Here is a 24,921-nt window from a genome sequence, read left to right on the forward strand (position 1 = left end):
AGATAGATTTCCATTAGCCAACAGCGCCTGCCAAGAAGTACATTGCACTTAGTATTCTTTTTTCCCTTATTAAGAAATCTGGGTGAGAATCATCAGATACTAATGTGGCCGTACGGAGAGACCCCTTCGGGCGCACATATCTCTCCGAATTGGAATCGACTACCCCGTATGGGGTATCTCAAGGAGCTACGTCCTGCTCTTCCCAGCATCCTATTATGCCCATATAGAGTAGCAACTGATACTCATAGAGGTTACCCTAGTATATTCTTGAGCCTCAATAATAGCCATTTGAAACATCTGTGGTGTGCATCTCGTACGTCGCTCCTTCGAGATTATCCAGATTAGATTATCCAACAATCAAATGCGCAGCGGTTTGATTAGATAAGCGAGAACTAGGAACTGATTGATAAGATTATCTGGACAAACGAGCCGCGTGTCCGGATTACCGGCAAAGTCTCCCTACATGTCGAATAGGCGTCCTCTCCTTTCGACATGGTAGGTGCATCACGTCATTGAGACTGCTCGCTGCCAGAACTTCCGGTGTTATCCCTCTCGCAGAAGCAACTGTATGTACTCGCTGCATTGTAAAATTGTCAACTGCTGACGCGACTTAGGCTGCTTCTGAACCGTTCGTGAGCCTGTGCCGGCGCCCAGTGCATGTTTTCAGGTCATGGATGCGGCGAGAGTACATCGTTATATGACATATAGCCAAGAATGGATGGAAACCAAAGGCCGGGTCAGACCGACCCTAGTAGCTCAGGTAAGTTCAGTTTAAAGGGAACATAATGTGGGAGACGCACATATGTCTCTTTTTGCCTTTACCGGTTCAACTCCCAGCCTGCTCCGCTCCGCACGGCATATTTTCGCTCTCTACTAACGCGAAAATTTGTCTGCAGGGACTGAATATATGTTCTCATTAATCTCCGATATTCCTGAATCTGTTTTGCGGACGGAGCTTTCCCGACGGAGTTATACTCGGGCTTCTAACGATGACACCTCGACTTGCGGATCACGGGAGCGAGGCGCCTATAACACGCCGATACATGTCTTTGCACTGTTCCTTATCCTTGTGCTTAGCACGCTAGGTACTGTTTACTTTCTCTTTGGCTTCTTGGGTGATTGGCTGTTAACCCATGGTTATATTAGCGTGCTCATTCCCTGTTCTTGCTCGTCGGTTCCCGCGCCTCCCAATTCCGCGCCGGTTCCTTTTCCTCTCTAGACACTTCGGAACAGGCGTACTCATTGCAACAGCCTTCGTACACCTCCTCCCTACAGCATTTGTCTCATTGACCGACCCTTGTCTCCCTCGTTTCTGGAGCGAGACCTATCGTGCCATGGCCGGCTTTGTGGCTATGATTGCTGTATTCGTGGTGGTTCTCGTTGAGATGTTCTTTGCCCTGAAAGGTGCGGGCCATGTCCATGGGAGCGAATACGACCAGTTGATCAGCGACGTCGGCGCAGATCTCGCAAGTGACGATCAAGAGGAAGACAATGACTACGGAAACGGATTGGCCGACAATGTCCACCTTGACAGCCTTGGGGAAGGCATGGCTTTACACTCTCCCACGTCACTTGGAAGATCCCCGGTCAGTGGGCCTTCAGGGTCAAACATTAAGGATTCGGCTGTGTCTACCGAACTCAACGACAGGGAATTCGAAGAACCAAGTGCCTTCGAAAATACTCGCGGCAATTCCCATAAGAACCGGGATGAGCAGCCGTGGCATTCTGGTCACCGTCGGTCTCATAGTAGCGTACATCAGGGGACCGACCTCGAGTCATCCAGGCAAAATCCACAGCGCCAATTGCTTCAATGCTTGTTGCTCGAAGCCGGAATTCTCTTCCACAGTATTTTCATTGGAATGGCCCTCAGTGTTGCCACGGGTACATCATTCATCGTCCTTCTTGTGGCTATTTGCTTTCACCAGACTTTTGAAGGATTTGCTCTTGGATCACGGATAGCGTCTTTGATCCCTGATCTCTTTCCCCCATCATCGTACAGGCCGTGGCTCATGGCGCTTGCCTATGGAACCACTACCCCCATAGGGCAAGCTATGGGGCTTGTTCTGCATAACCTCTATGATCCAGCAAGTACGACAGGCTTACTCACAGTGGGAATAACTAACGCCATCAGTAGCGGGCTATTATTATTTGCGGGGCTTGTTGAACTTCTGGCAGAGGACTTCCTTAGTGAATCAAGCTATGCGACGCTCAGGGGTCAACGGCGTGTCGAGGCTTGTGTAGCCGTTGCAGGAGGCGCTCTACTCATGGCATTTGTTGGGGCATTTGCTTGAACATCACCCAGGACTCCTCTGTTTATGAGGCATTGTAGCCAGTATATCCTAAGAAATGTCATTAAGAATACGACCCAGTCAAGAGCTAATAGCTAATAAGATATCTAGGCGCATCTAGGCGCGTTTGGCTAATGGGTATTTACAGAGACTTTCGCAGCAGCCGAGCGCTGTATGAGAAGCGAAGGTGAGCAAGTAGTAAATTCTAGTAGCAGTATGACCATGAATAGTACACGACAAGATGGCCATCAGCCCTTAACATCTTAACAGTAGTATTGAGACAGAACACTCAAGGCTTTGGTTTAAATACTACACTGCTGGTGACGGATATTCTGTACTAGGTACGTCAATTGCAGTGCTTGTGCCAAGATAAACAGGATAAACAAGACTTTTCGACAAAAGAACAGATTCATGTAATTATTATATTGCATTTCGTCAGATGCCAGACCCACTCACCCTGACTTAAAACATGATGCGCAGTCTTTAGGCATCGGCAAGATCAGGGTATTTATATCATTTTGCCGTCCTCATATTTCGCGACAGCATACTTTAGTTCACGAGGTGATACTTTTCTAGCTTAGACGAGGGATTCCACTATCATGGCACTAGCACCACCACCACCGTTGCAGATTCCGACACAGCCGAGCTTGCCCTTCTTCGCCTTGAGAACTCCGAGCAGGGTAGTCAAGATCCTAGCACCACTGGCACCAATGGGGTGGCCAATAGCCACAGCACCACCATGAAGGTTGACCTTTTCTTCAGGTAGGTTCAGAAGCTTCATGTTTGCGAGAGCAACAACGCTAAAGGCCTCGTTGATTTCAAAGGCATCGATGGAATCTTGAGCGACGCCTGCATGCTTGAGCGCCTTGGGAATCGCCAACGCAGGAGCAGTGGTGAACTTGCTGGGTTGGTGTGCGGCATCTCCCCAACCGAGAATCTTTGCAACAGGCTTGAGGTTCAGCTCTTTAACCTTGGCCTCGGAAACCAAGACAACAGCGGCGGCGCCGTCGTTAAGAGGAGAGGAGTTGGGGGCCGTCACGGTTCCAGAGCCAGGAATGAAAGCGGGCTTGATGCTTCGAAGCTTATCAGGGTTGAGCTAGAAGATAAAAGCCAAATAGTCAGTTTGACATGAACGATCTGGACCAAGGATGCCTCACGTGGGGAAATGAGTTCTCACATTCTTGGGCTCATCATCTTGAGCGACGGTGACACCTGGCTTACCCCTGAAGCCGGGTAGTTCAACAGGTGCAATCTCTTCGTCGAAGAGGCCGGCCTTCTGGGCAGCCTGGGCCTTTTCGTAGGTCCGGATAGCATACTCATCCTGCTGCTCCCTGGTGAAGTCATGATCCTGAGCACACTCCTCAGCCTGCAGACCCATAAGCTCCTGCTTTCCCGCATCTGTCAGGCCATCCTTCATAATACCATCCACCAAGCTCTGGTGGCCATACTTGGCGCCATTGCGGAGGTTCGGAAGGTAATGCGGGGCATTGGACATGGACTCAGTACCGCCTGCAACAACGATGTCTGCATTTCCAGTCATGATGGTCTGAGCACCAAGAATGACCGCCTTCAACCCCGAGGCACAGACCTTGTTAACAGTGGTGCAAACGGTTGACTCGTCGAGTCCGGCGCCAAGAGCGCATTGTCTGGCGGGGTTCTGTCCGACACTGATTGATTAGGACCATTAGCATGCATCATGGCAAAGGGTAATCATGAACACAGCAAGCGAGAAAACTCACTTCGCAGAAAGAACGTTGCCGAAGAAAACCTCCTGTACATCGGAAGGCTTGATCCCATCGGCTTTGTTAAGGGCAGCTAGACATCGAAGCAGTCAGCGATCAGGGGCACATCATCCATCGCTTCAGCACTGCAGGCACACCTTTGATCGCATGGGAACCCAGCTGCGGAGCGGTCTGGCTCGAGAGAGAACTGCGAAACAAGGAAACTACGATCAGCTTCGCTGTGGACCATTTATCTGAGAGCCTGCAGCGGCCCGGTGTGAAGTCTCACCCCAGGAAAGAGCCCACTGGAGTGCGGGCGGCGGAGACAATGTAGACCGGAGGTAGGGAAGACATGGTGGCGCAAATGCGTGCTTGTGGAGGCAAGCGATTATGGAAAGGGGATGAGGGAAAAAAGAAAGAGTTCAAAGGAAGACCGGCAGGCTATTTGAACAAATAACAAATGAGGGTGAAATGGTAGCTCAGGCCACGAGGGAACGAACGGGATGAACTGTTTGCTTTCCGAGTCAGTCACTCGTTGGCCTGCCCGCCGCCGGCCCCTCCTTACAACAATAATAATTACCCTATTTTTTTCGCCTCGGGAGGCGGGGCGGCGGCCACTGGCAGCCACGGACAAACGTACTACTTTCGGAGTAACTTGCCGGAGCCATGCAAACACGCCAAGCTCGGTCCCGGAGCTACTAGAAACTTATCGCCAAACCGACGCGAGCCTCTCTCTCCAGCTGGTGGACGAGGCCGAGAGAAAGGAAAAGTAAACCCCGGAAGATTCGCCTCTAGTCCAACCACGTTGGAAAATGGACGATCTTTACGATGAGTATGTCTCAATTGGTCACCATGCCCCTCATCCCACCTTGCGCACGGCTGATTATTCTCTTCGCTTTCCGGCAGGTTTGGCAACTATATTGGAGAGGTAGATGGGTCGGACGAGGAGTCCCCGCGTCATGAGGATGCCCATCCTCAGGCTTTCGCTTTTGAAGAGGCGTTCGGGGATGGTGATGACGATGAAGCGCATGACGTTGATGAGCAACAGTTAATGGATGTCGATGGTAGAGTTACCTTTTCCATGTTCACCTTGTGTGCAAGGTCCGCCTTACTGATACCAGTCACAGAGGGCCCGTCAAACGCGGTCATCCTTCACGAAGATAAACAATACTATCCCAGTGCACAACAGGTATATGGCGAAGATGTCGAGACTCTGGTGCAGGAGGAGGATGCACAGCCTCTGTCCGAGCCCATCATCGCCCCGGTCCAACAAAAGAAGTTTGCGATCGAAGAAGCCGAATTGCCTCCCGTCTATTATTCACGGGAATTCATGACGGATTTGCTCAGCTACCCGGACCAGACAAGAAACATCGCTCTGGTCGGTCATTTGCACCATGGAAAAACGGCTTTCATGGACATGCTAGTCACTCAGACCCATGATCTCACCGGTCGCCTCGAGAATCGAACAGGCAAGCGGAAAGAGGAACAACTACGCTACACCGACGTTCACTTTCTGGAAAGAGAAAGAGGTCTTTCCATCAAAGCGTCACCCATGAGCTTGGTGCTTCAGGGCACAAAGGGCAAATCTCACTTGTTTAATATCATTGACACCCCAGGGCATGTGAACTTTGTGGACGAGGTGGCTACGGCTTGTCGGTTGGTCGATGGCGTGGTTCTTGTAGTAGATGTGGTCGAAGGTGTCCAGGCCAACACCGAGCAAATAATCAAGCATGCTATCCTTGAAGACTTGCCGCTCACATTGGTTGTGAACAAGATGGACAGACTAATCCTGGAATTAAAGATTCCTCCCAACGACGCTTATTTCAAGCTGAAACATGTGATCGAGGAGGTCAACACTATCATCGAGAACGTACTGCCTGGACAGGGCGCTGCAAGGCGGCTGAGCCCCGAGAAGGGAAACGTCGCCTTTGCTTGCGCCTCCATGGGCTGGTGCTTCACGTTGCATTCATTTGCTAAGATGTATTCTGAGACGCATCCACAAATTGAAGCAGCCGCATTCTGTTTGCGCCTATGGGGCGATATATTTTTCAATCCAAAGAGTCGAAAATTCACACGAAAAGGAGTGGAAGAAGGTTCTAAAAGAACGTTTGTTCAATTTGTTCTCGAGCCTATATACAAACTTTACTCGCACACATTAAGCGAGAGCCCGGAGGACTTAAAGGAAACGCTTTCTAGCGTTGGTATTAGTCTTAAGCCGTCACAGCTCAAGACAGATGCAAAGACTTTGCTGAACCTTGTCTGTGAACAGTTCTTCGGGTCAGCAACAGGCTTTGTGGACATGGTTCTCCAGCATGTGCCTTCGCCTGCAGAGGGTGCCCAAAAGAAGCTTGATCGGTACTACACTGGGCCTCTCGATTCTAAGGTGGCGGCAGCTATGGCTGCCTGTGATTCCGATGGTCCACTGGTCGTACATGTTACTAAACTTTTTAACAGTTCGGACGGTTCAAAATTCCACTCCTTTGGCAGGATAATGAGCGGCACAGCTCGTCCTGGCCAACAGGTCCGTGTCCTTGGCGAAGGTTATACCCCCGAAGATGAAGAAGACATGGTTGTTGCGACCATTTCCGACACATGGATTGCTGAGTCTTGCTATAACATCCCAACAAGCGGCGTACCTGCCGGCAACTTGGTTCTTCTAGGAGGTGTGGATAACTCTATTGTGAAGACGGCGACTATCGTGCCTCTCACCTTGGAAGACGATGAGGATGCATACATCTTCCGATCAGTTCGGCATATAACAGAGTCCGTCTTCAAGGTTGCTGTCGAGCCAGTTAATCCGTCGGAATTGCCCAAGATGCTTGAGGGTCTCCGAAAAGTCAACAAGAGCTACCCGCTGATATCCACAAAAGTAGAGGAGTCTGGCGAGCATGTAGTTCTCGGAACGGGCGAGCTATATATGGACTGCGTGCTTCATGACCTACGAAGACTATATTCTGAAATGGAGATCAAGGTTTCAGATCCTGTTACACGCTTCTGCGAGACTGTTGTGGAGACCTCGGCTATCATGTGTTATTCCATCACGCCAAACAAGAAGAACAAAATCACGATGATTGCAGAGCCTCTGGATGACGGGATCGCCGAGGATATCGAGAGCGGTGCTGTCAATATCAAAGACCCGATTCGCAAAGTGTCGCGCTTTTTCGAAGAGCGGTACGACTGGGACAAACTTGCAGCCAGGAGTATCTGGGCTTTCGGTCCAGACGAGATGGGCCCCAACATCTTACAGGATGATACGCTACCATCGCAGATCGACAAGAAGTTGCTTGGGAGCGTAAGAGATTCTATCACGCAAGGATTTACTTGGGGAACACGAGAAGGTCCTCTTTGCGAAGAACGTGAGTGCACCATGCTTCCCTTGAATGTTTTGAGAGTTATAGCACCCAGATCCTATGCATTAGGGGGGTTTGTCTACATCGCTATAGAAGCAGAAGAAGAGCGGTTCATTGTGACTAACTGCAAGAATAGCCATTCGGAATGCGAAATTCAGGCTCACCGACGTTTCTCTCGCCGACCAAGCCATTTACAGGGGTGGTGGTCAAATCATCCCCACAGCTCGAAGAGCGATTTACTCATCTTTCCTCATGGCATCACCACGCCTAATGGAACCTATTTACTCTTGCACGATGACTGGACCGGCGGACGCTGTCGCATCAGTGTACACAGTCCTTTCAAGAAGAAGGGGCCATGTACTCTCCGATGGACCCATAGCAGGAACTCCACTCTATTCCGTTCGTGGTTTGATCCCCGTGATAGATTCATTCGGATTTGAAACAGATCTCCGAATCCATACACAGGGCCAAGCTGCCGTTAGTCTAGTCTTCGATAAGTGGAGCGTCGTCCCAGGGGATCCACTGGATCGCGATGTCAAGTTGAAGCCCTTAGAGATGGCGCCCGCCATGGCCACAGCCCGCGACTTCGTTTTGAAAACGCGGAGACGTAAAGGATTGGCTGAGGATGTCACTGTCAGCAAGTTTTTGGAACCAGAGCTCTGGAAAGGTTTGAAGGAAAGTGGCGTTTTAGACTCCTGAGCTATTTTTTGTCGATAGGTGGAAAGAAGCGGCAACAAGTGCCGTAAGTGGCTCTTGTTCCTTTTTTCATATTGTTGTATAACTATCGGAAGTCAAATCGAGTCATCATCGAAACGGGTATTCTTATGACATAGTAGAGACGCCGACGAGGGTCATAAACGGCGTCCGAATAGCAGTACAATCGGATTATTGGCATGTTTCGAGCATCTTTGCGATGACGCCCATTAGCGTACCATTTTCCAGTGCAGCAGCCACCCTTTCTTTGTCGGCCAATTGCTTATTCACTTCATCGGCAGTACTATGTGTCCCTTCCTTGATCCGGACATCCACGCGAAAACGCGGAGGTAATGATTGCTCCAATCGAACTCGTACACCAAGACCTATAACTGTAGCCAGACTGCAATGTGTTATCGTCGGGGTTATGAGAACGGATACTGTCCGAAGAAGCGAGCTCGGTACATCCGGCAAGGTTGGTTTGATAGAAATGTCAGGCAGCGAAACGACTGCCAAAGCTCCAAGTGAAATGGGATGCTCGGGGTCGGATATGGTCGACACAAGATCTGAGAGATGGTCAGGTAATCGGCTCCCGGGCGACTCGGTCCGCTTGTTTAGGAACAAGCGATGAGCTTACCGTAGATCTCCTGTTCATCAATCGGCTCTTCCATCAAATCGACATCTTCATCAGACTCTTCCGATTCACTAAGACTGAAGTTGGTGGGATCCGCTAGAGAGGGGAGCGCTGACGCAAGGATTCCGCCTCCGTAAGTGCCCGCTTTGCATGATGAAGGACGCAGACGGGTGGGAAGATCTGCAGCATTCAAAATAGTCGGATTCGAATTTTGCATCGAGGACTCCATGATTGCTTATGCGATATACAAGTGGTTATCGATAAAAGCGCGCAAGAAGCACCGAGAGGGGCAAATTGGGGGCAAGAGGGAATGGTAAGCCCTAGCACATCATATGCTCAACTAATGCGGTGTCTTGAAGAAATGGAACAACCTTTTTCCCGATGGGTGCTTTTGATATCGGTCAAAAGAAAAGAAAAAGCTTCTCGGTGCTTGTTGCCCAATGGCAGATGAACCCAAGCAAGGTTCTATGTCTTTAATCTATACTAGTTGTTTTATGAATCTAATGATTGGAGAGAATGGAAGGTCAGAGTGAGGAGGAAGAAGGAAACGAATACGTTGGTAGAAGAACCAAACGCGTGCAGATACCCAAGAAGTGCGTATGGACATCAACCAGGTGGGCAAAGTACAACTTCGGGTGGGCGGACCAGCCCTTCAAGGAGTACTCCAGTGTACATAGGCACTGCAACAATCCCAATGACTTTTCCGAATACAGCAGCGCTAACGCAGTAAGTATGAGTATATCCATGCTGTCAATGCTTCAAAATACCATCAACATCATAGCCTACTTGTGTCTAGGCAGCTACCGATAGGTGATCAAGGTTCTAGATCCAGTGAGTGTAACAATTTTCAAGTCAGCAGCAGCGATTACGAGTCGCATACAAAGGACCAAGAAGTCCCCGCCCTAGCGAGCTGTTGTGTTTCCTGAGCGAGCGACGAGGAGGAGGATGAGTGGGGAGGGGTTGGTTTAAAGAATGACGCATCACTGCTATCTAATTGATTGGTTTACTTGGGGGATAGTTATCTTTTTCTTATGTTGCTTGATAATAATAACTGATGGGCCCCAGGCAAATTACTTCCGCAAAGGTCCTCCATAGTTCATACGTAGCTTGTGTCATAGCAGGTACTAATTCGAACAGTACCGTAACCATTATCCGTGCACAAGGGAAACAGTAAAACAGTAAGCTTACCACTCAGACAAGCAGGACCGGAAAGCTTTCTGGTGATACCCTACCCATTGATTCAGCCTTGGGAGCCTTGGGAGTCAATAATTTTGTTAAGGGGAACAATCAAGACGCTTTGGAGTCCTTGAAATGTTGACATTGGCGTCAGCTGAAGGGAATGGCAAGGAGAAGGTCCCGGGGGGGGGGGGGGGGAAGGGTCAGTGTCACATTACGACCAAGGCATCTTGTACACACAGGTAATTGAAAGTCATTTTCCATAATGGAGGGTGCTGCTAGTACTAGTCTAGTCTATTTAACTGGTACTATTCATTTACTACAGAGTAGCTACATGGGTACTGGATACGGTGGACTAGATAGCGCGCACGAGGGCGTGGATCGTGTATTAATTAAGTACGCATGAGCGGGGAAAGTCTAGTAGTACACCTTTATACCGAAGCACCAAAATGAATACTGAAATCACACAATACGCGCAGAAGAAGAAAGAAAAAGAAAAGAAAACAAGAAAAAGGGAAAAGGGAAGGGAAATTCTCCCCCCCTCTAATGAAAATCAATAGCTGTACGTCGCAATCCGTAGTTCGGGGCACTATTTTCAAGGCCAAGAAGATCAAGATCCTTTTAAAACCCGATTTTAACTAGGGATCGTCCTTCCCGTGGAGGGGACGAGGGGGGACCGCGGTCCCATTAAACCGACGGCCATGAGGCCTATATGAAGACACACTACTTTGGGCGCCACTGGGAGTGACCGGGGGGGAAAGGTTGGTTTTAGTTCCAGAGGCCCCTCAAACTTCCGAGACGATCCTCAGAAAGTGGTGCATACCTATTACCTAGGCCAGGCCAAAGATCCTTCCACCACGCGCCCGCTTCTACTCCTCCTCAGGGTATCGAGCGTGTTTACCCACCCCTGTTGTCGGGTCTCCGCACACTCGTCTCTTTATTATTGACTGATCGCTTGGATCTCCGTGCACTACTACGAACCACACTGCCTGCAATTATCTACGGTTCAACTACGTACCAGGAGAATGAGGCGGCAAAGAGTGATGACTTAGCTAAGGAGACCGCATCAACTTCCCGGCGTAACCTCCCTATTCCTATACGGAGATCCTATTTCCATCCGGGAAAATCATTGATTGTATCGGTGGGCTTTCGATTCCCCTGATGCTCTTATCTTCTTGCCTCTCTGCTATTCCAAGCCGCTACTCCGTACTGCTCTTGCAATTACCCATCATCCCCAGGCCCGGCGTTTTGATCCTCTAGCCGTCTCCATACGATTCCCGGTTCATGCAGATAGTGACTTTCGCCTCCGAGTGTGATGCGCCAATCGACTTTATCTTCCTCCATAGTGCAAAGTCAATGGCGAGATTTCCATACTGAAGTTACTGGTCTACGATGCAGACTGGATGAAAGTCGTTCAACTCAACATATCAGGTATCAACAACTCCCCCGCTTGCTTAACGTTCCTTTCACCAATATATCGTGTGGATCTCTTCCCATATCTCAATGTTGGCCGCTCTTGGATTTCCGGCGTATGCAGGAAGCCATCTTCTTATTCCCTCCCCTCTCGAGTTATGCCCTCAATGACAGTCTTTTCTCCGTCCCTATCCCGGATTCTCACTGTTACCCTACCTTTCATTTGTCCTCACTTCCGTCATCGTTTACAACTGACATCATGTAATATATAATCGCAGCAAACTCGACCTTCTTGAAGCTTACCTTTCGTGAAACTGTCAGTCGCGCCAGTACTCCTAGGGTTCAAAATTCCGCTACACCCATAGCTGCGCCGTCTTTATGGCACCTATCAATGACCCGAAAACTGATCAGATCGATGCAGGAGACCATAGTACAGAGACCACAGGTCACACTCTTTTATCGCCGGATGACGCTGTCTTGTTCCCGCGGTTGACGATAGATATTCCTTCCTTACCGCATCGTTCTTCTCGGTCGCAACTCGTTACACCTCCTTCCCATCTCCTCTCCCTACTCAGAACAGGAGGGGGATCCATTGCGCAAGTGTGGGATTAAAGCTACAATAGTGTGAAGACCCCACTAGCGCCCATTAAGTCGACAGTGAAAGGTTCAAAATACATTCTACATTGGTTCCGTCCGCATAAGGCAGGTCCTGCGGATACTTTCCTTTGCCTCAACTTTTTTTCTCCACAGGACCTGAAGATTGTTGCATGCTGGTCCGGTCCACTTTTTTCTGCGCTGCCTCATAGCTTGTGTCGCTGTCCCTGCAAAGATGCAAGGATTCACATTCACACCCCCGACAGGCCCACCCAGGGAAGGCCAGAAAAGTAAGACCCCCTCCCCCCCCGGTAGTTACCATTTGTCATTTGAATAAATTGGCCGTTTCTTGCTTCAGTTATATGTTGACCGCTTTTGATACAGACTACGTATTCGTTGATGAACATAACAGGCATAAGAGGCTCAAAGGTATGTTTGACCGATAGAGGACTTGACTTCGTTGCGTCTAATTACGAGCCTATCTTCAGTAATGCGAGCTTGCAATGGCTGCAGGAAACGGAAGATCAAGTGTGATGCTGCTACAACAAACACGTGGCCTTGTTCGGCATGCACACGCTTGAAGTTAGTATGCGTTCCTCCAACAATTGGGCATGATGGCGAGTATCCTGCAGTGGAAAGCGTTGAAACCAATCCTGTCGACTCGTTGGGCGCGTCGAACACATCAGAACCCTCACTATCGTCATATACGAGCTCCCAAACATATCGAGATTCCGGGCCACCTTCAATGAGTAGCATGCACCCATATAATGACAACATCGGGATCTATCCGCAATTTGCGCATTCTACTCCAGGCCAGCCAAATGTCTACGACATGAGGTCACCCCAAGTGGCCATGCCACATCATCAGTACACTCAGTCACAGATGTTCTCCAGCGATCAAACTCAGCCTCTGGGAACCGCAGAAAGTGATATATACAGTGAGCACGACCAGTCCACTGCAGAGAACCTCAGCGAGGTCTTAGGGGAGCTCAAGATAGACGAGACTGGTATTGGTGAGCTATTCTAGCCTTCGTAACGTGTCTTACAGACGGAACGTATTAACATAGATTCAGCGCCGTACATCAGACAGCAACGAAGGGAAAGGGCTGAACCAGAAATCCCGACTCAGGATGAAGTAGACGAAAAGTTACCACCTCTCAGTACCGGAGCTGGCGCCACTATACGCATCCCGCCCGAACTTATGCCATCTGATGACGAGGTCATGAATTATTTCAAGATATATTTTGATGATATTCATCCTTACGTCCCTGTCATCCATCGATCTCATCTGTACTATCAGTGGCAACACGAACGAAGCTCAATATCCCCGCTTCTACTCGAGGCACTATTTGCATGCGCAGGGAGGCTATCGGACGACCCGGCCCAAGGAGCACAGTGGCTCGCATTAGCAAACAGTGAGGCGACAAACATACCCACGCACCTGTACACCACGTCGTATACTGACTGCGAATCATCTTGTTAGGGCACGAATCTAGTTTTATGGACGAACCTCGCCTCAGTACGATACAAGCTCTGCTTCTATTGTTGAAGGCCCGAGAGTCACGACCTAAGAAAGGTTATTATTACCGTTCTTGGCAGACTGTCAAAACAATCATCTCCATGGCGAAAGATCTGGATATCCATGAACATAACAATCTCCACACGGAAGGCAGGTCTTGCGACTTGAATCCAGTAGAATGCTTGGTGCAGACACGGGTCTGGCAGGCCCTCTTGGTTGTCGAAGTCATGATAGGGGCGCCGCAGGGTATGTCTTCTGATTCTCGTAGTATATATACTGGCTGACTATCCCCAGGGCGTTCCGATTACGGTGTGGACCATGAGACAGTAAATACGAGTCCGACTTTGGATATCAGAGGCCTTGATCAGTTTGAAATGGATCGGTCAAGGCAATATGCGTACTTCGTCCGAAATGCACGCCATATTCGCATCATTGCCGACATATATCATAAGATAAAGAAACAAAAAGATTGGGGGGCTAATCCTAAGTTCGTTGAAAAGAACCCTCTCTTTACCGACTGGCTTCAGAGTTTACCACCGGATCTACAAGTCAACTATCCTCCCGATGGCTCACCACCATGGATTCCATCACATTTTGTCGGAAATATGCACTCCCACTGTCATCTTGGGATTATCCTGTTGCACCGTCCACAATTAATAGCCTCCAAATCTTTTGCGGCAGGGGGAGGTTGGAAGATGCATATGGCGTTATGCTACTCTTCGGCAAAATACCTTTGTAGGCTCCAAGAAGCCATTCTGAACCGCTTTGGGCTGTCTGGCCTGCTTTTCATGCAAAGGGGCATAAATTTCACAATATATACCATCTTGACATGCACAATGCTGCACCTTGTGAGGATTCTAGGCCTTTTATGGTATTGACGGTCAGCTAACGCTACAACAGGTGGCCATAACATCTCCAGATCCGAATTTTCATACGGACGCGCGGGAATACTTCACACGACACATGCGAATACTTGAGCGTTGTTCTTCTGCTTGGCCTATGCCAGAGTTACAAGCGCAAATCGATTCATTGCGCTTCGCCTTTTCAGCTGATGTGAACCGACCTTTCGATTTGAAGCCAACTTTCCCATATGGGAGTCCCTCCGAGCCATATCACCCAAGCCCGCCAATAGATTCACATTACGCTTCTCAAATCAGTCAAGTACCTGGCGTTCAAAGTAGAGTGGGTTATGCAGCTTATCCTGTAACTCCTCCAATATCAGCTGGTACTGAAGATTCAAAGTCCGATTCCTCTCAGCTACAGCCCTTGGGATTAATCCCCTCCCAATCGATTTCCGCCCACGGAATGAATGCGCCTTTGGTTGATGAAAATAGCTGGGATCCTACTCGCATTATCAAGTAAGCACCCCCTTTCCCAAAGAAAAGAAAATTTTAACGCCGAGAAATGGCCGCTGACTGTTACAAACTGTGTAGTCAATGGGATATGGCATTCTCTATTGGTACACCCACTGTGACAACAAACTCCCCACCAATGGCTTTGAGCAATCCTGCCCAGGCTGTTCAACCTTCTTTACCTGACCATTTCCCCGTACAATATGAGCAGCAATCAAAGGTTACCCCGGTCGCGCCAGCTCCCATGCCACAAACTCAATTCACCGGGCAACAAGTTTTGTTCACGGCGCGAGATTGGCAACAAAGTGTAGCTAGTGTGTACGATCCAAACGGTCTCAAACGGCGGTGGAATTATTCAGTCGACCTAGGAACCGAAGGCACTTCAAAGCGCCAGCGGTAACGCGTTCTATTCAGCACAGCTGGGAGACTCGGGGCTGTCTTCAAAACGCAGGGGTCACTTCTAGAGTTCTTGGTTGCTGCGATTTATAGCGCCCGCCAGAGATATTCGCTCTTCTCACACCTTGGCATGTCTTCTTGGTAGCTGGTTCCTGTAGGTATGCTGGTCATGTTACTTTGCTCCCAAAGCAGACATGCTTTCCATGTACAAATGATAGCTTATCCAAATGAGTACCACACAACCCTCAAAGTTTTGAGCTACTGCTTCTCTCTCTCTTTCTCGTGTAACGTAAGGATCTTATTTCATATCAACGCTGTAATGGCATATGGTCTATCACTCCGCATCATAACAGAGCGTCCGCCCAGTGAAATTGTTTTTCATTCACTCTGGCATTATCTGTTGGGCCACTTCAGTCGACCGAGATAAATCTCCACCGACTTGCAGTGGCCTCTATACAATTGCATTCTACGACGATCCCAGTTGATACTATAATCATAAGGAATTATGAGACAGGCAGGAACAGAGACGTGGTACAGTAAAAAGTGTAAGATTCGCAGTATAGATTACAAACCAAGCACGCCGTCGAGAATAGACTTGAGAAATGTTATGCGCAAGTTGTGGGGTAATATTATTGCTGTAGAATATGCACTTGTAGCAGGAGGATTTGACCTGCACAAGGCTAAACCTTGCTGTGTGTAGGACATTCAAAATATTCACTGCCAATCGGGGCTCTCTTGGTCTTAGGAAGTGCTGATGATGCCCAAGGAAATACTAGGCATGAGTTGGTAGCCAGGAGAAGCCAACGTGTTGGGCAAACCCTTCGAGAGTTAATTGCGTCGATTGATGCCGATGCGCTCTTCACGCGAGCGGACTATTCTCGCCTTGTCCCCTGGCAATGGCTTGAGTTCATCGCTGGGGTCAAGATTGACATTGGAGCTAGTGCTGGCATGGCCTTCGGTACGAGTTTCTTTGGAGAGCTGTCGGAGCCGTGATTGTTCAAAAGTTGCAAGGTCTTCGGAGGTTATAGCTATAGCGGTGGGTTTGCGACGCAACATATTTGATCGTGATACCGAAGCTATGATGATAATAATGAGTAATGACTAGAGAGGCTTGCCGCTCCCACGGGTGTTTGTCTGGGGTATGCTTCTGTCGCTCAGCACGTGACTTTGTAGCATTTAGAGGTAACGAACATTTTTAGTCTCCCTCTTATCCAGTCCTTAGATATTCATCAACAAGGATGCTCCAACAACGGATCGTGCTTCTACGCCCTCGGCGTGCCAGGGCAATAGAAGGGACTTTTTCATCATTTCGTCGGTTTTCGGCCACGTACTTACAAGCAAAAGATTCCAACAATCACTCCAGTAAGTGTGCTCCGCTATAGTCTCCGTCCGCCCAGTTCACAGTTGCATTGCTCTCGTCTTACTTTCCCTCCCTCCCTCAACTGGTCTCTGTCCTGGGCAGTTGTTGTTATCGTCCGGGCATACTATCATATCTCAGTCCACAGTCACTCGTCTTTCTAACTAATGCAGATGCGAATGCAACCGAGGGTCCCGCAGCCTCTTCCGCCGCCGGACGTCCTAGTGCGCAAACCAGAAGAAACAACATTCCGCCGGCGAATCTGAACATTCGGAGCGTCAACCATGAACGACCTCGTCCCCGACGGATAGTAGATGCGAGATCTCTCGCCGCCTCTCAAGCCACTGGCCAACCAGCAAACATTCTTAAGAATCCCAGGGCTCGCAATCCTCGAGGCAACCGATCCACTGCTTCTCGGGGCCCTAGAGCTGAACCAAAGAAGAAGGTTCAAGCTAAAGATGGGCGAGCACGCCGTCCTCGACGCACCGAGGGGTCCGGCCAGGAAGATTCAATATCCAATGCAGCATTCCATGAAGCCTCGATCAACGCTGTCTTCCGAGAGCTCGCAGAACAAGCGCAGCCCAAGCCTGTCCAGTACAATCCCGAGTCGATCTCCTTAGCTTCACTGAAGGAAACATGGCCATCTCTACCCACCGACATTGACGCTCATACTGCCGGAGTCGTTGAGAAGTTGTCTCTTTTCGGCGATCGCTACCCAAATGATTATGTACCTCCAAATGAGCTGGGCAAGCGACTTTATCAGGGCAAATTTGTCCGCTTTTCGAGTGAAGAGGAAAAAGCTGAGGCCATCTCTGAAGCGAACAAGCTATCGCAAGAACGCGCAGACAAGTTGTCCCAGCGAAAAGGCGATCTTCTGGAACCACGTCATGTCAACTTCAGTCCACTCAGCACCAAGGACCAAGGCTCACTTCTTGGACTTCTTGTTCAGGGCAATTATCCTAAGTCTAAAGCCAAACAGGGGGACAACCTCTCAATCGTTGACAGTGTCTCTGAAAACCTCAGAAACAATGCAACGTATCACACAGTCGGCAAATCCTCTGCGTTCATTGCGAAGTTGGACTCGCTTTTAGCCGCCAGTCGCATGACAAAACGCGCCTGAGAACCTTGTTTTCTGATACCGTCAGTATCCTTACTATGTACCTATACTTTTGCAACTTTTCATGATCCCTTGTTATCTTTGTCATTGTTTACATTTATGCCTTGCAAGTGACTGTAGAATACATTACTCTCTGAAATAAGTTACAGAACTCGTGTTCATATCACCATTTGAGTTCACTCAAAGCTGGTCTTTCAGCAGTGTATTTCCTCATTACGCCCGCTCCATAGCCTTCCTTGTAGCCTCAAACAGTTCCTTCACTTCCTTCTGACCTTTCTCTGCAAGCTTTTCCATCTGTTCTTGGGCCTTCCGAACGTCATCTGGCCTGGCAATCTTCTTTTTCTGCAAATCCTGAAGACGTTTATGTACAGCACTGCGTGAATCACGGACGGCACCGGCAGATTTCTCCATTGCTGCCTTTGCCAGAGCGATCGTTTGATCCCGGGACTCTTTAGTCGGTGGGGGGATCGTGACGTTGAGCTGAAGAGAATTGTGAGGGTCGGCTTGCGGAGTTAACGACAAGTTGGAGGAAATTATTGACGATCGAATGGGCTTCACATGCTATATCAAAGACGGTCTGTGTTAGAACAAGACTCTGGAAATATTGAGAAAATTTGTCGGCTTCACAATAGTAGAGACAATTTCAAGGCACCAGTCAGTAACTCACATCTTCGTCAGAGGCCAAGATAGTCACCATCCGTCCACCCTTAGGAACAACTTGGGCAAGGTCGCCCAGCTTAATCGATTGCTTGCTGCTCTTGTTCAGCTGCACGCGAAGACTCTCAATTGATGCGGTGTTAAACCTCCCCCCCACACGCATCTTAGAGAGCTCGTCTCTGAGTCGAGACAGGGCAGCCGCTATGCCATCATGCAGCTGTGAAAAATCATGCGGGTCTTCAGAACTTGCGCCTACTTTTGGCAGCGGCTTCCCAGAATCTGCACCAGATGTAGCTTTCGTCTTGTCCTTCTTTTTACACCAAAAAGGCGAACTGGAAAAGCTCCTTTTGTCAGACGCAAGTGCTACCTTATGCTGAGTCCAAGGCCGAATTTGATGCTCAGAAATTAAGTTATAACGCAATCCAATAGACGCTGAGCAGCGACGCATATAACTGAGGCCGGTAACTGCCGCACGGCGTTGCATTTTCGCTCTTCTTCTGCTATTCAGATGCCCGACTTTGTTGGGTACGGGTCCTGTATGCTTATCAGTAATAAGAAATCACGCAGGGTACAGTTGCTCGAAGCAAACTGCGCGCAAGAATAGTTATAGACGAGGTTGGTAGGATTTGGTAAGATACACTGCCGAGGCAAAGGGAACAGAGCCACTTCCTGATCACGCGTCTCCAAGCGAGCCACCGATGTCTCCGCGTAGTAGATTACATGATTAGTTCATTTAGAACACAAGCAGCTCGCCATGGCAGCTATGACAACCTACAAAATGGTTAGGGAAGGCAGTTTCAAATGGCAATTCTAACAAGTCGCCGTATTCAAAGTCTAACGGTGGTGCGGGAGATACAGAGGCAATGTCTATAGAGGCAATACACTTTGGTTTGGCAAAGTGCTCGTGCAATCATACGTAAAAAGAGCAATAAGATGATAAAAAAGTTCATATATAAAATTTTCGTAAATTACTTTTGCAATTTTGTACCCGGTCATGAATAAACACGCCTCATCTAAAAGGAAATTCCGTAGACGACGTTAAGGTCTCCAATCTAAGGTGAAGCAAAGAAATCGGTCACTTTGCGCAGGTTGGATGGTGGGACTGAAGGGTGAATGATAGAGGCAAGGGCAATTGTATAGTGCCGCACCTAGAGCATGATAGGATCGCAGAGATTTGTTTACCGAGTGGCCATGGCCTTGGTGATGAGTCTCTTGAGAGCAAGCTCCTTCTTCTTGAGATCTTCAGGAGTCGAGTCTTCGATCTCAAGCTGAGCCATGGCATCGCTGAGTGCCGATTCGATCTTCTCCTTGTTGCCACGCTTCAGCTTCAGCGACATGGTGGGGTCGGAAACAATCTCCTCAACACGCGAGATGTAGGACTCGAGCTGTTGGCGAGACTCGAACTTCTTGGTGAAAGCCTCATCGCTAGACTTGAACTTCGCAGCGTCTGGAAAATGTCAGTATGTCTGCATAGATCTCTGACTGCGTCAAACGTACCGTCAATCATCTGCTCAATCTCAGTGGTGGAAAGCTTGCCGACGGCATTGGAGATGGTAATGTTGGCACTACGTCCGGAGGACTTCTCGGTAGCAGTAACCTTGAGGATACCGTTGACATCAACCTCGAAAACGACCTCGAGAGCGGCCTCTCCAGCCCTCATGGGGGGGATGGGAGCGAGGGTGAACTCTCCCAGAGAGGTGTTGTCAGCGCAGTTGGTACGCTCACCCTGGTAAACGGGGAACTGCACGGTTGTCTGGTTATCGACAACGGTGGTGAAAGTGCGCTTCTTGATCGTAGGGACAGTCTGACCACGGGCCACAACAGGAGCGAAGATGTTACCCTCCATAGCAACACCGAGAGAAAGGGGAACGACATCAAGCAGGAGGAGGTCCTGGGTTTCAGCCGAAGAAGCCTTTCCAGACAAGATACCGGCCTGGACGGCGGCACCATAGGCAACGGCTTCATCGGGGTTGATGCTCTTTAATTCAGATTCGTTAGGACAAGACTCGTTAGACAGATGGCGAGAGTAGCACTTACCTTCTCAAGCTTCTTGCCATCGAAGAAATCGCTAAGCAGCTTCTGGATACGAGGGATACGGGTGGAACCACCAACGAGGACGATCTCATCGACCTTGCTCTTCTCAAGGCCAGAGTCCTTGAGAACCTGCTGCACAGGCTCGAGAGTACCCGAGAAAGACTTAGCGTTCAGGTCTTCAAAACGAGCACGAGTGATAGAAGAGTTGAAGTCCTCGCCATCGAACAGAGAGTCGATTTCCACAGTAGTCTGGGTAGCGTTGGACAAAGTACGCTTAGCACGCTCGCAGGCGGTTCTGAGACGACGGAGGGCTCTCGCGTCACCGGAGAGGTCCTTGCCAGTCTTGCGCTGGAACTCCTTCTTGAAGTGGTCCAGGAGGTTGGTATCGAAGTCTTGACCACCAAGGTGGGTATCTCCAGCAGTAGCCTTGACAGTGAAGACACCACCCTGGATGTTAAGGAGAGACACATCGAAAGTACCACCACCAAGATCGTAGATGAGAACGTTACGCTCCTTGTCAGACTTGCCGGAGCCGAGGCCATAGGCAATCGCTGCTGCAGTGGGCTCGTTGATGATACGGAGCACGTTCAGACCAGCAATGGCACCAGCATCCTTAGTAGCCTGGCGCTGGTTGTCGTTGAAATAAGCGGGCACGGTAATGACTGCCTTCTCGACCTTCTTTCCGAGCTTGGTTTCGGCAACCTCTTTCATCTAGAGTGATCTGTCAGTATCGCAAGAGGGAATGTAGCAAGCAATCCCGCGTAATTGGGATGAAAAGGAATGTTACCTTCATCAAAACCATAGAAGAGATTTCTTGGGGACTGAAAGTCTTGGTTTCGCCGAGATACTCGACCTCAACCACAGGGTTTCCACCCTGATCAACAACCTTGAAGGGCCAGGACTCAACATCCTTCTTGACAATGGGGTCCTCGAACCGCCGACCGATAAGACGCCTGTATTTGATTAATAGTGAACATATGTCCAGCGAAAAGCTGCTTACTTGATGTCGAAGATGGTGTTCGTAGGGTTCATAGCGGCCTGGTTCTTCGCGGCCTCACCGATCAAGCGCTCCTTGTCGGTGAAAGAAACGAAGGATGGGGTAGTGTAGCTACCCTGCTCGTTGGCAACTGCATGTTTATAAGCTCACCAGCGCCGTATCTAGAGGACACAGGTAACGACATACTGATCTCAACATTGGTACCCTCGTAGTTGGCCACACAAGAGTAGGTGGTTCCTGAAGTATCTCGTCAGTCATTACTTGGGACAACACGGTAGGGAAATGGCTCACCAAGATCAATGCCGATGGCACCTTCGTAAACTTCGTCGGCCATTTTGACAAATGTGTATGTCTCAAGAGAGATAGGATAGAAAAATTGAGATGATGCCAAAAGGCAGGACGATTGTTGGAGGAGAGGAAGACTAAATAAATTTTGCCCCAGGCGCTGGAGTGGGAGCGGTTAAAATTTGGATGAAAAAAAAAGAAACCCACTTTGCAATTTTTCCTTCCTTCCTCGATTTTTTTTTTTTTTTTTTTTTTTTTTGCCCCTTCATTTCTCACCCAATCCGCTTCTTCGAGGACTGCCGGTTTTGGCGCGTTCTCGGCTGAGCTAAACTTGGGTTTCAAGCCCTGGTTGGCTGCTGGACTTCACTTCTTAGATAATCAGGCGATTCTTTCTTCGGCTCTTTACTACTACTAGTCGATAGTACTCAGATTGGGGCACTGGGCAATAGTAGTCGAGAAGTGTTGACTATGCATCACTAGGATTTTGGTTCCCTTCTCCATGTTCAGTATGCAAGTTTGTTCCCTAAGATTCTTCATACAAGCTTTTACCATACGATTAATCGGATTTGGTTTATCACACTGTGAGTGTAGAAAAGTTCTCGTATAAGCCGTCCAGTAAGCCCGCACGATCCTTGACATAATTGTGTTAGGAAGAGAAGAGTAGGCAGCAAAGGGTCCGACTGTGCTCCTCCAATCTTTCAGCGAAGGTAGGCCCCTCATGACCTTGGCTTGTAAATGGTTGGTATGATAAAACACAACTCAGCCTACAGCTATCTAGTCCAGGTATCAGTTCTTGATACCTTAGGCACTAAAGCGGGTAGCTACTCCACTTGTATCCCAAACAGTCGAAGAGTCACTGCTCGGACATCTTAATGGAGGCTCTTTCTACGCCCTTAAACCAAGACAGCTTTGATCTACACCTCGCTTGTTATACACTTGAGGGGTCAGTGAGAAGAGACATATTTCGACAATTCGTCACCACAACGTTATTTGCATCTCTTTGAGACTCGAAGTCCTGTCACCCATTTGCTTTTCCTCCCTCTGCTACCAAAAGACTATTTACTTGTAAGTGTCTGCTTGGACCGTTTGTGACGAACAGGCTGGGACTTTCTATCAATAATCGCAACAATGTACGATTCGATGTTATTTTCTCTAACAGCAATCCGACTGCAGTGATTCCGATAGTGTCTGCCCCGCTACCCCCGCTTTTCCAGATGGACATCGATCTGAGCAGAAGGAATAAAAAGCCCCGCCCTTTGCTAGAATCTGAACGGGAGAGACTAGAAGAGTTCATTGATTCTATCCATTATTCAGCTAGGTATGCCGCAGACAAGCGACAATCTTTTGGTGTGCCTCGACCTTACAGTAAACACAGATACTCAGATGACCAGTTCGAATACCGCCATGTCCAACTTCCCAAAAACATGCTCAAGAAAATCCCTGCAGACTATTTTGACAGTTCAAAGGGAACGCTAAAATTACTGTGGGAGGATGAATGGCGAGCACTTGGTATCACACAAGTACGTAAGAAGAGGTCGAACAAATTTATCACTGTAAGAGGTCTAATACCTTTAACAGAGCTTGGGTTGGGAACATTATGAAGTGCACGAGCCAGAACCACATATTCTTCTATTTAAGTAAGTATGGCGACCCTGCCATCGCTCTCTATTCCTAACCAACGTATATAGGCGCCCCTTGAACTATCAGCCGCCAGTATCACAGTAACTCGTCAGCTGGAACATTCCCGATGCCAACCTTGCCCCCGTCGCCTCAGAAACACCAATACGATATTCAAAAACTACAGTCACTGATAGTGGAGCTACGCATGCAAGAAGGCCCATATGATTAGATTGCATTCAGAAATCTCATCCTGTTGAGATATGCTCCTTGCTACCAAAGAATGCCCACAATTATCATCTGAACTTGAATACCTCCTGTTATCATACCACTCTCTTTTAGAGCACAATTCCTACGCTACATTCATGGCCAGCCATTGCTCCCATTGTGTGGCCGTGAAGCTGCTGCTGATACCTGGTTCCTCGACGCCCTAACCAGCGGAATCAGTGCACCAAATCGCTCAATTAATAATGAGACGGCTTACATTGAAATATACGGTCGGAGATACATGGACGCCGATTGTTCGACCTGACTGTTATATCTAGTTAGGATTCAATGTTGAGCACAGTAACAATATTTCAATGGCGCACCTTGACCATCAATTTGATATCATTCGTCACCTTGTTGCCGGTATTCAACTGTCCATCAGCAATAACTTCGCTGATGTTCAATAATTCGAGCATCTCGTGTTCATCCACACCAACTGTCGCGGCTATCTTCGCAAGTCTCTGATATGTTTTGTTGCGTGTCTCGTTAACAACACTGACATCAAAAAATTCTTCTTGGTGACTGAACAGTGCAGCGCTAAATTCCCAGAACTTGTCTGGGGCTATTTTCAACACCGCCGCACCAGCTTCATGCGTCAGAGTGGATGATGGATGCCAAGGTTGAACGTGCTGACGAAAGACAACCTGAAGTCTTGATTGATAATTTTGTAAGATAATTGGTCTCACCGATGTGTAGAATGTGCTGAATAGCTTTGCGGAGTACTGGAAGTAGTATATTTAGTACACTCTTCCTGCGTAGGGTGCTGTATAAGTACTAACAGGGCAGACATAATCAAGGTCTTCGATCATCAATGCGTTAGTCATCGGGGTACAGAAGAGCATTATCAGTATTAGATTAACATACATAGTTCGAGGGTATGCCATGGTTGCTGTAAGTTGGCTGTCAACAACTTCTGACCCGAAAATTTGGGATGAAGAGCCATTATCTTTACACCGACTATGGTCAACCCTTGTCCTTGGAGTATAGATACTATGTAGTAGTGAGCTGGAAAGAAAGTGCCCCTCTACACAGCCCGTGCTTATCTGCGGGGGTAGAGTGATTACACATCAATTAACTAGCTAACGTTTACGTTAGTTAACTGGTTAGTTAACTAGTTGGTCTAACTAACGTAGTTATAGTTGATTAGTCAGGTCATCATATGCTAAGATAACTGACAGCAGCGTGCGGGTCAGCTATCTACATGATTCTATACAGAGAAACAAGTTCTTTTTATGATAATATATCTTAACCGGTGTGGTAATTATCACTATATATATACATATATAAACATATCAGATATAAACATATTCACCAAGTTTTTCTATGAAATTCCCTGATCAGAATAGAATACTGTTTTATAACTTAAAGAGTTTTTATATTCTCAAAAAGTTATATGCTTCATAAATACGAAGGACTACTGATAACATGAAACATTATTTTTATTATCCTCAAAG

At 48.4% G+C, this 24,921-nt stretch overlaps 9 protein-coding genes across 9 annotated transcripts; 5 read left to right on the forward strand and 4 right to left on the reverse strand.

Moving 5' to 3' along the window:
• Positions 1–465: 465 nt before the first annotated feature.
• Positions 466–2,419, forward strand: BO85DRAFT_400041 (putative ZIP family zinc transporter). Its single transcript, XM_025657114.1, has 4 exons — positions 466–566; positions 615–760; positions 897–1,085; positions 1,147–2,419. The coding sequence occupies exons 2-4, from the start codon at positions 715–717 to the stop codon at positions 2,289–2,291; spliced, it is 1,380 nt and encodes a 459-aa protein (XP_025514528.1). The 5' UTR covers positions 466–566; positions 615–714; the 3' UTR covers positions 2,292–2,419.
• A 45-nt stretch (positions 2,420–2,464) lies between these two features.
• erg10B (acetyl-CoA C-acetyltransferase) lies at positions 2,465–4,423 on the reverse strand. The gene is made up of 5 exons (XM_025662923.1): positions 4,299–4,423; positions 4,168–4,217; positions 4,028–4,103; positions 3,466–3,955; positions 2,465–3,384 (listed from the first exon to the last, which is right to left on the reverse strand). The coding sequence occupies exons 1-5, from the start codon at positions 4,361–4,363 to the stop codon at positions 2,866–2,868; spliced, it is 1,200 nt and encodes a 399-aa protein (XP_025514529.1). The 5' UTR covers positions 4,364–4,423; the 3' UTR covers positions 2,465–2,865.
• Positions 4,424–4,754: 331 nt separating this feature from the next.
• On the forward strand, positions 4,755–8,480 carry BO85DRAFT_450638 (116 kDa U5 small nuclear ribonucleoprotein component). Its single transcript, XM_025660423.1, has 4 exons — positions 4,755–4,841; positions 4,916–5,073; positions 5,137–7,365; positions 7,496–8,480. The coding sequence occupies exons 1-4, from the start codon at positions 4,822–4,824 to the stop codon at positions 8,056–8,058; spliced, it is 2,970 nt and encodes a 989-aa protein (XP_025514530.1). The 5' UTR covers positions 4,755–4,821; the 3' UTR covers positions 8,059–8,480.
• On the reverse strand, positions 8,022–9,058 carry BO85DRAFT_55075 (iron-sulfur cluster assembly protein CIA2). The gene is made up of 2 exons (XM_025665476.1): positions 8,690–9,058; positions 8,022–8,618 (listed from the first exon to the last, which is right to left on the reverse strand). The coding sequence occupies exons 1-2, from the start codon at positions 8,913–8,915 to the stop codon at positions 8,245–8,247; spliced, it is 600 nt and encodes a 199-aa protein (XP_025514531.1). The 5' UTR covers positions 8,916–9,058; the 3' UTR covers positions 8,022–8,244.
• Positions 9,059–12,104: 3,046 nt separating this feature from the next.
• BO85DRAFT_374870 (Zn(II)2Cys6 transcription factor) lies at positions 12,105–15,140 on the forward strand (the record flags this gene model as incomplete). The annotated part of the gene is made up of 8 exons (XM_025656143.1): positions 12,105–12,159; positions 12,254–12,298; positions 12,358–12,882; positions 12,943–13,284; positions 13,353–13,634; positions 13,683–14,236; positions 14,289–14,746; positions 14,822–15,140. The coding sequence occupies 8 exons, from the start codon at positions 12,105–12,107 to the stop codon at positions 15,138–15,140; spliced, it is 2,580 nt and encodes an 859-aa protein (XP_025514532.1).
• Positions 15,141–16,359: 1,219 nt separating this feature from the next.
• Positions 16,360–17,718, forward strand: BO85DRAFT_55178 (uncharacterized protein). Its single transcript, XM_025665478.1, has 2 exons — positions 16,360–16,498; positions 16,667–17,718. The coding sequence occupies exons 1-2, from the start codon at positions 16,375–16,377 to the stop codon at positions 17,611–17,613; spliced, it is 1,071 nt and encodes a 356-aa protein (XP_025514533.1). The 5' UTR covers positions 16,360–16,374; the 3' UTR covers positions 17,614–17,718.
• Positions 17,719–17,823: 105 nt separating this feature from the next.
• BO85DRAFT_374638 (putative Hsp70 chaperone) lies at positions 17,824–21,632 on the reverse strand (the record flags this gene model as incomplete). Its single annotated transcript, XM_025656138.1, has 9 exons — positions 17,824–18,171; positions 18,278–18,758; positions 19,450–19,714; positions 19,765–20,245; positions 20,305–21,012; positions 21,089–21,254; positions 21,302–21,428; positions 21,485–21,535; positions 21,590–21,632. 9 exons carry the CDS (start codon positions 21,630–21,632, stop codon positions 17,824–17,826), a joined length of 2,670 nt encoding a protein of 889 aa, XP_025514534.1.
• A 1,165-nt stretch (positions 21,633–22,797) lies between these two features.
• On the forward strand, positions 22,798–23,308 carry BO85DRAFT_460538 (cyclin-dependent protein kinase regulatory subunit CKS1; the record flags this gene model as incomplete). The annotated part of the gene is made up of 4 exons (XM_025661724.1): positions 22,798–22,901; positions 22,959–23,103; positions 23,162–23,220; positions 23,272–23,308. 4 exons carry the CDS (start codon positions 22,798–22,800, stop codon positions 23,306–23,308), a joined length of 345 nt encoding a protein of 114 aa, XP_025514535.1.
• BO85DRAFT_400069 (DsbA family protein) lies at positions 23,272–24,552 on the reverse strand. The gene is made up of 5 exons (XM_025657115.1): positions 24,332–24,552; positions 24,247–24,266; positions 23,791–24,189; positions 23,685–23,732; positions 23,272–23,630 (listed from the first exon to the last, which is right to left on the reverse strand). The coding sequence occupies exons 1-5, from the start codon at positions 24,408–24,410 to the stop codon at positions 23,553–23,555; spliced, it is 624 nt and encodes a 207-aa protein (XP_025514536.1). The 5' UTR covers positions 24,411–24,552; the 3' UTR covers positions 23,272–23,552.
• Positions 24,553–24,921: the final 369 nt, after the last annotated feature.

Source organism: Aspergillus piperis (assembly GCF_003184755.1).
Source record: "Aspergillus piperis CBS 112811 unplaced genomic scaffold BO85scaffold_12, whole genome shotgun sequence".
In the NCBI taxonomy this organism is placed as follows: domain Eukaryota; kingdom Fungi; phylum Ascomycota; class Eurotiomycetes; order Eurotiales; family Aspergillaceae; genus Aspergillus; species Aspergillus piperis.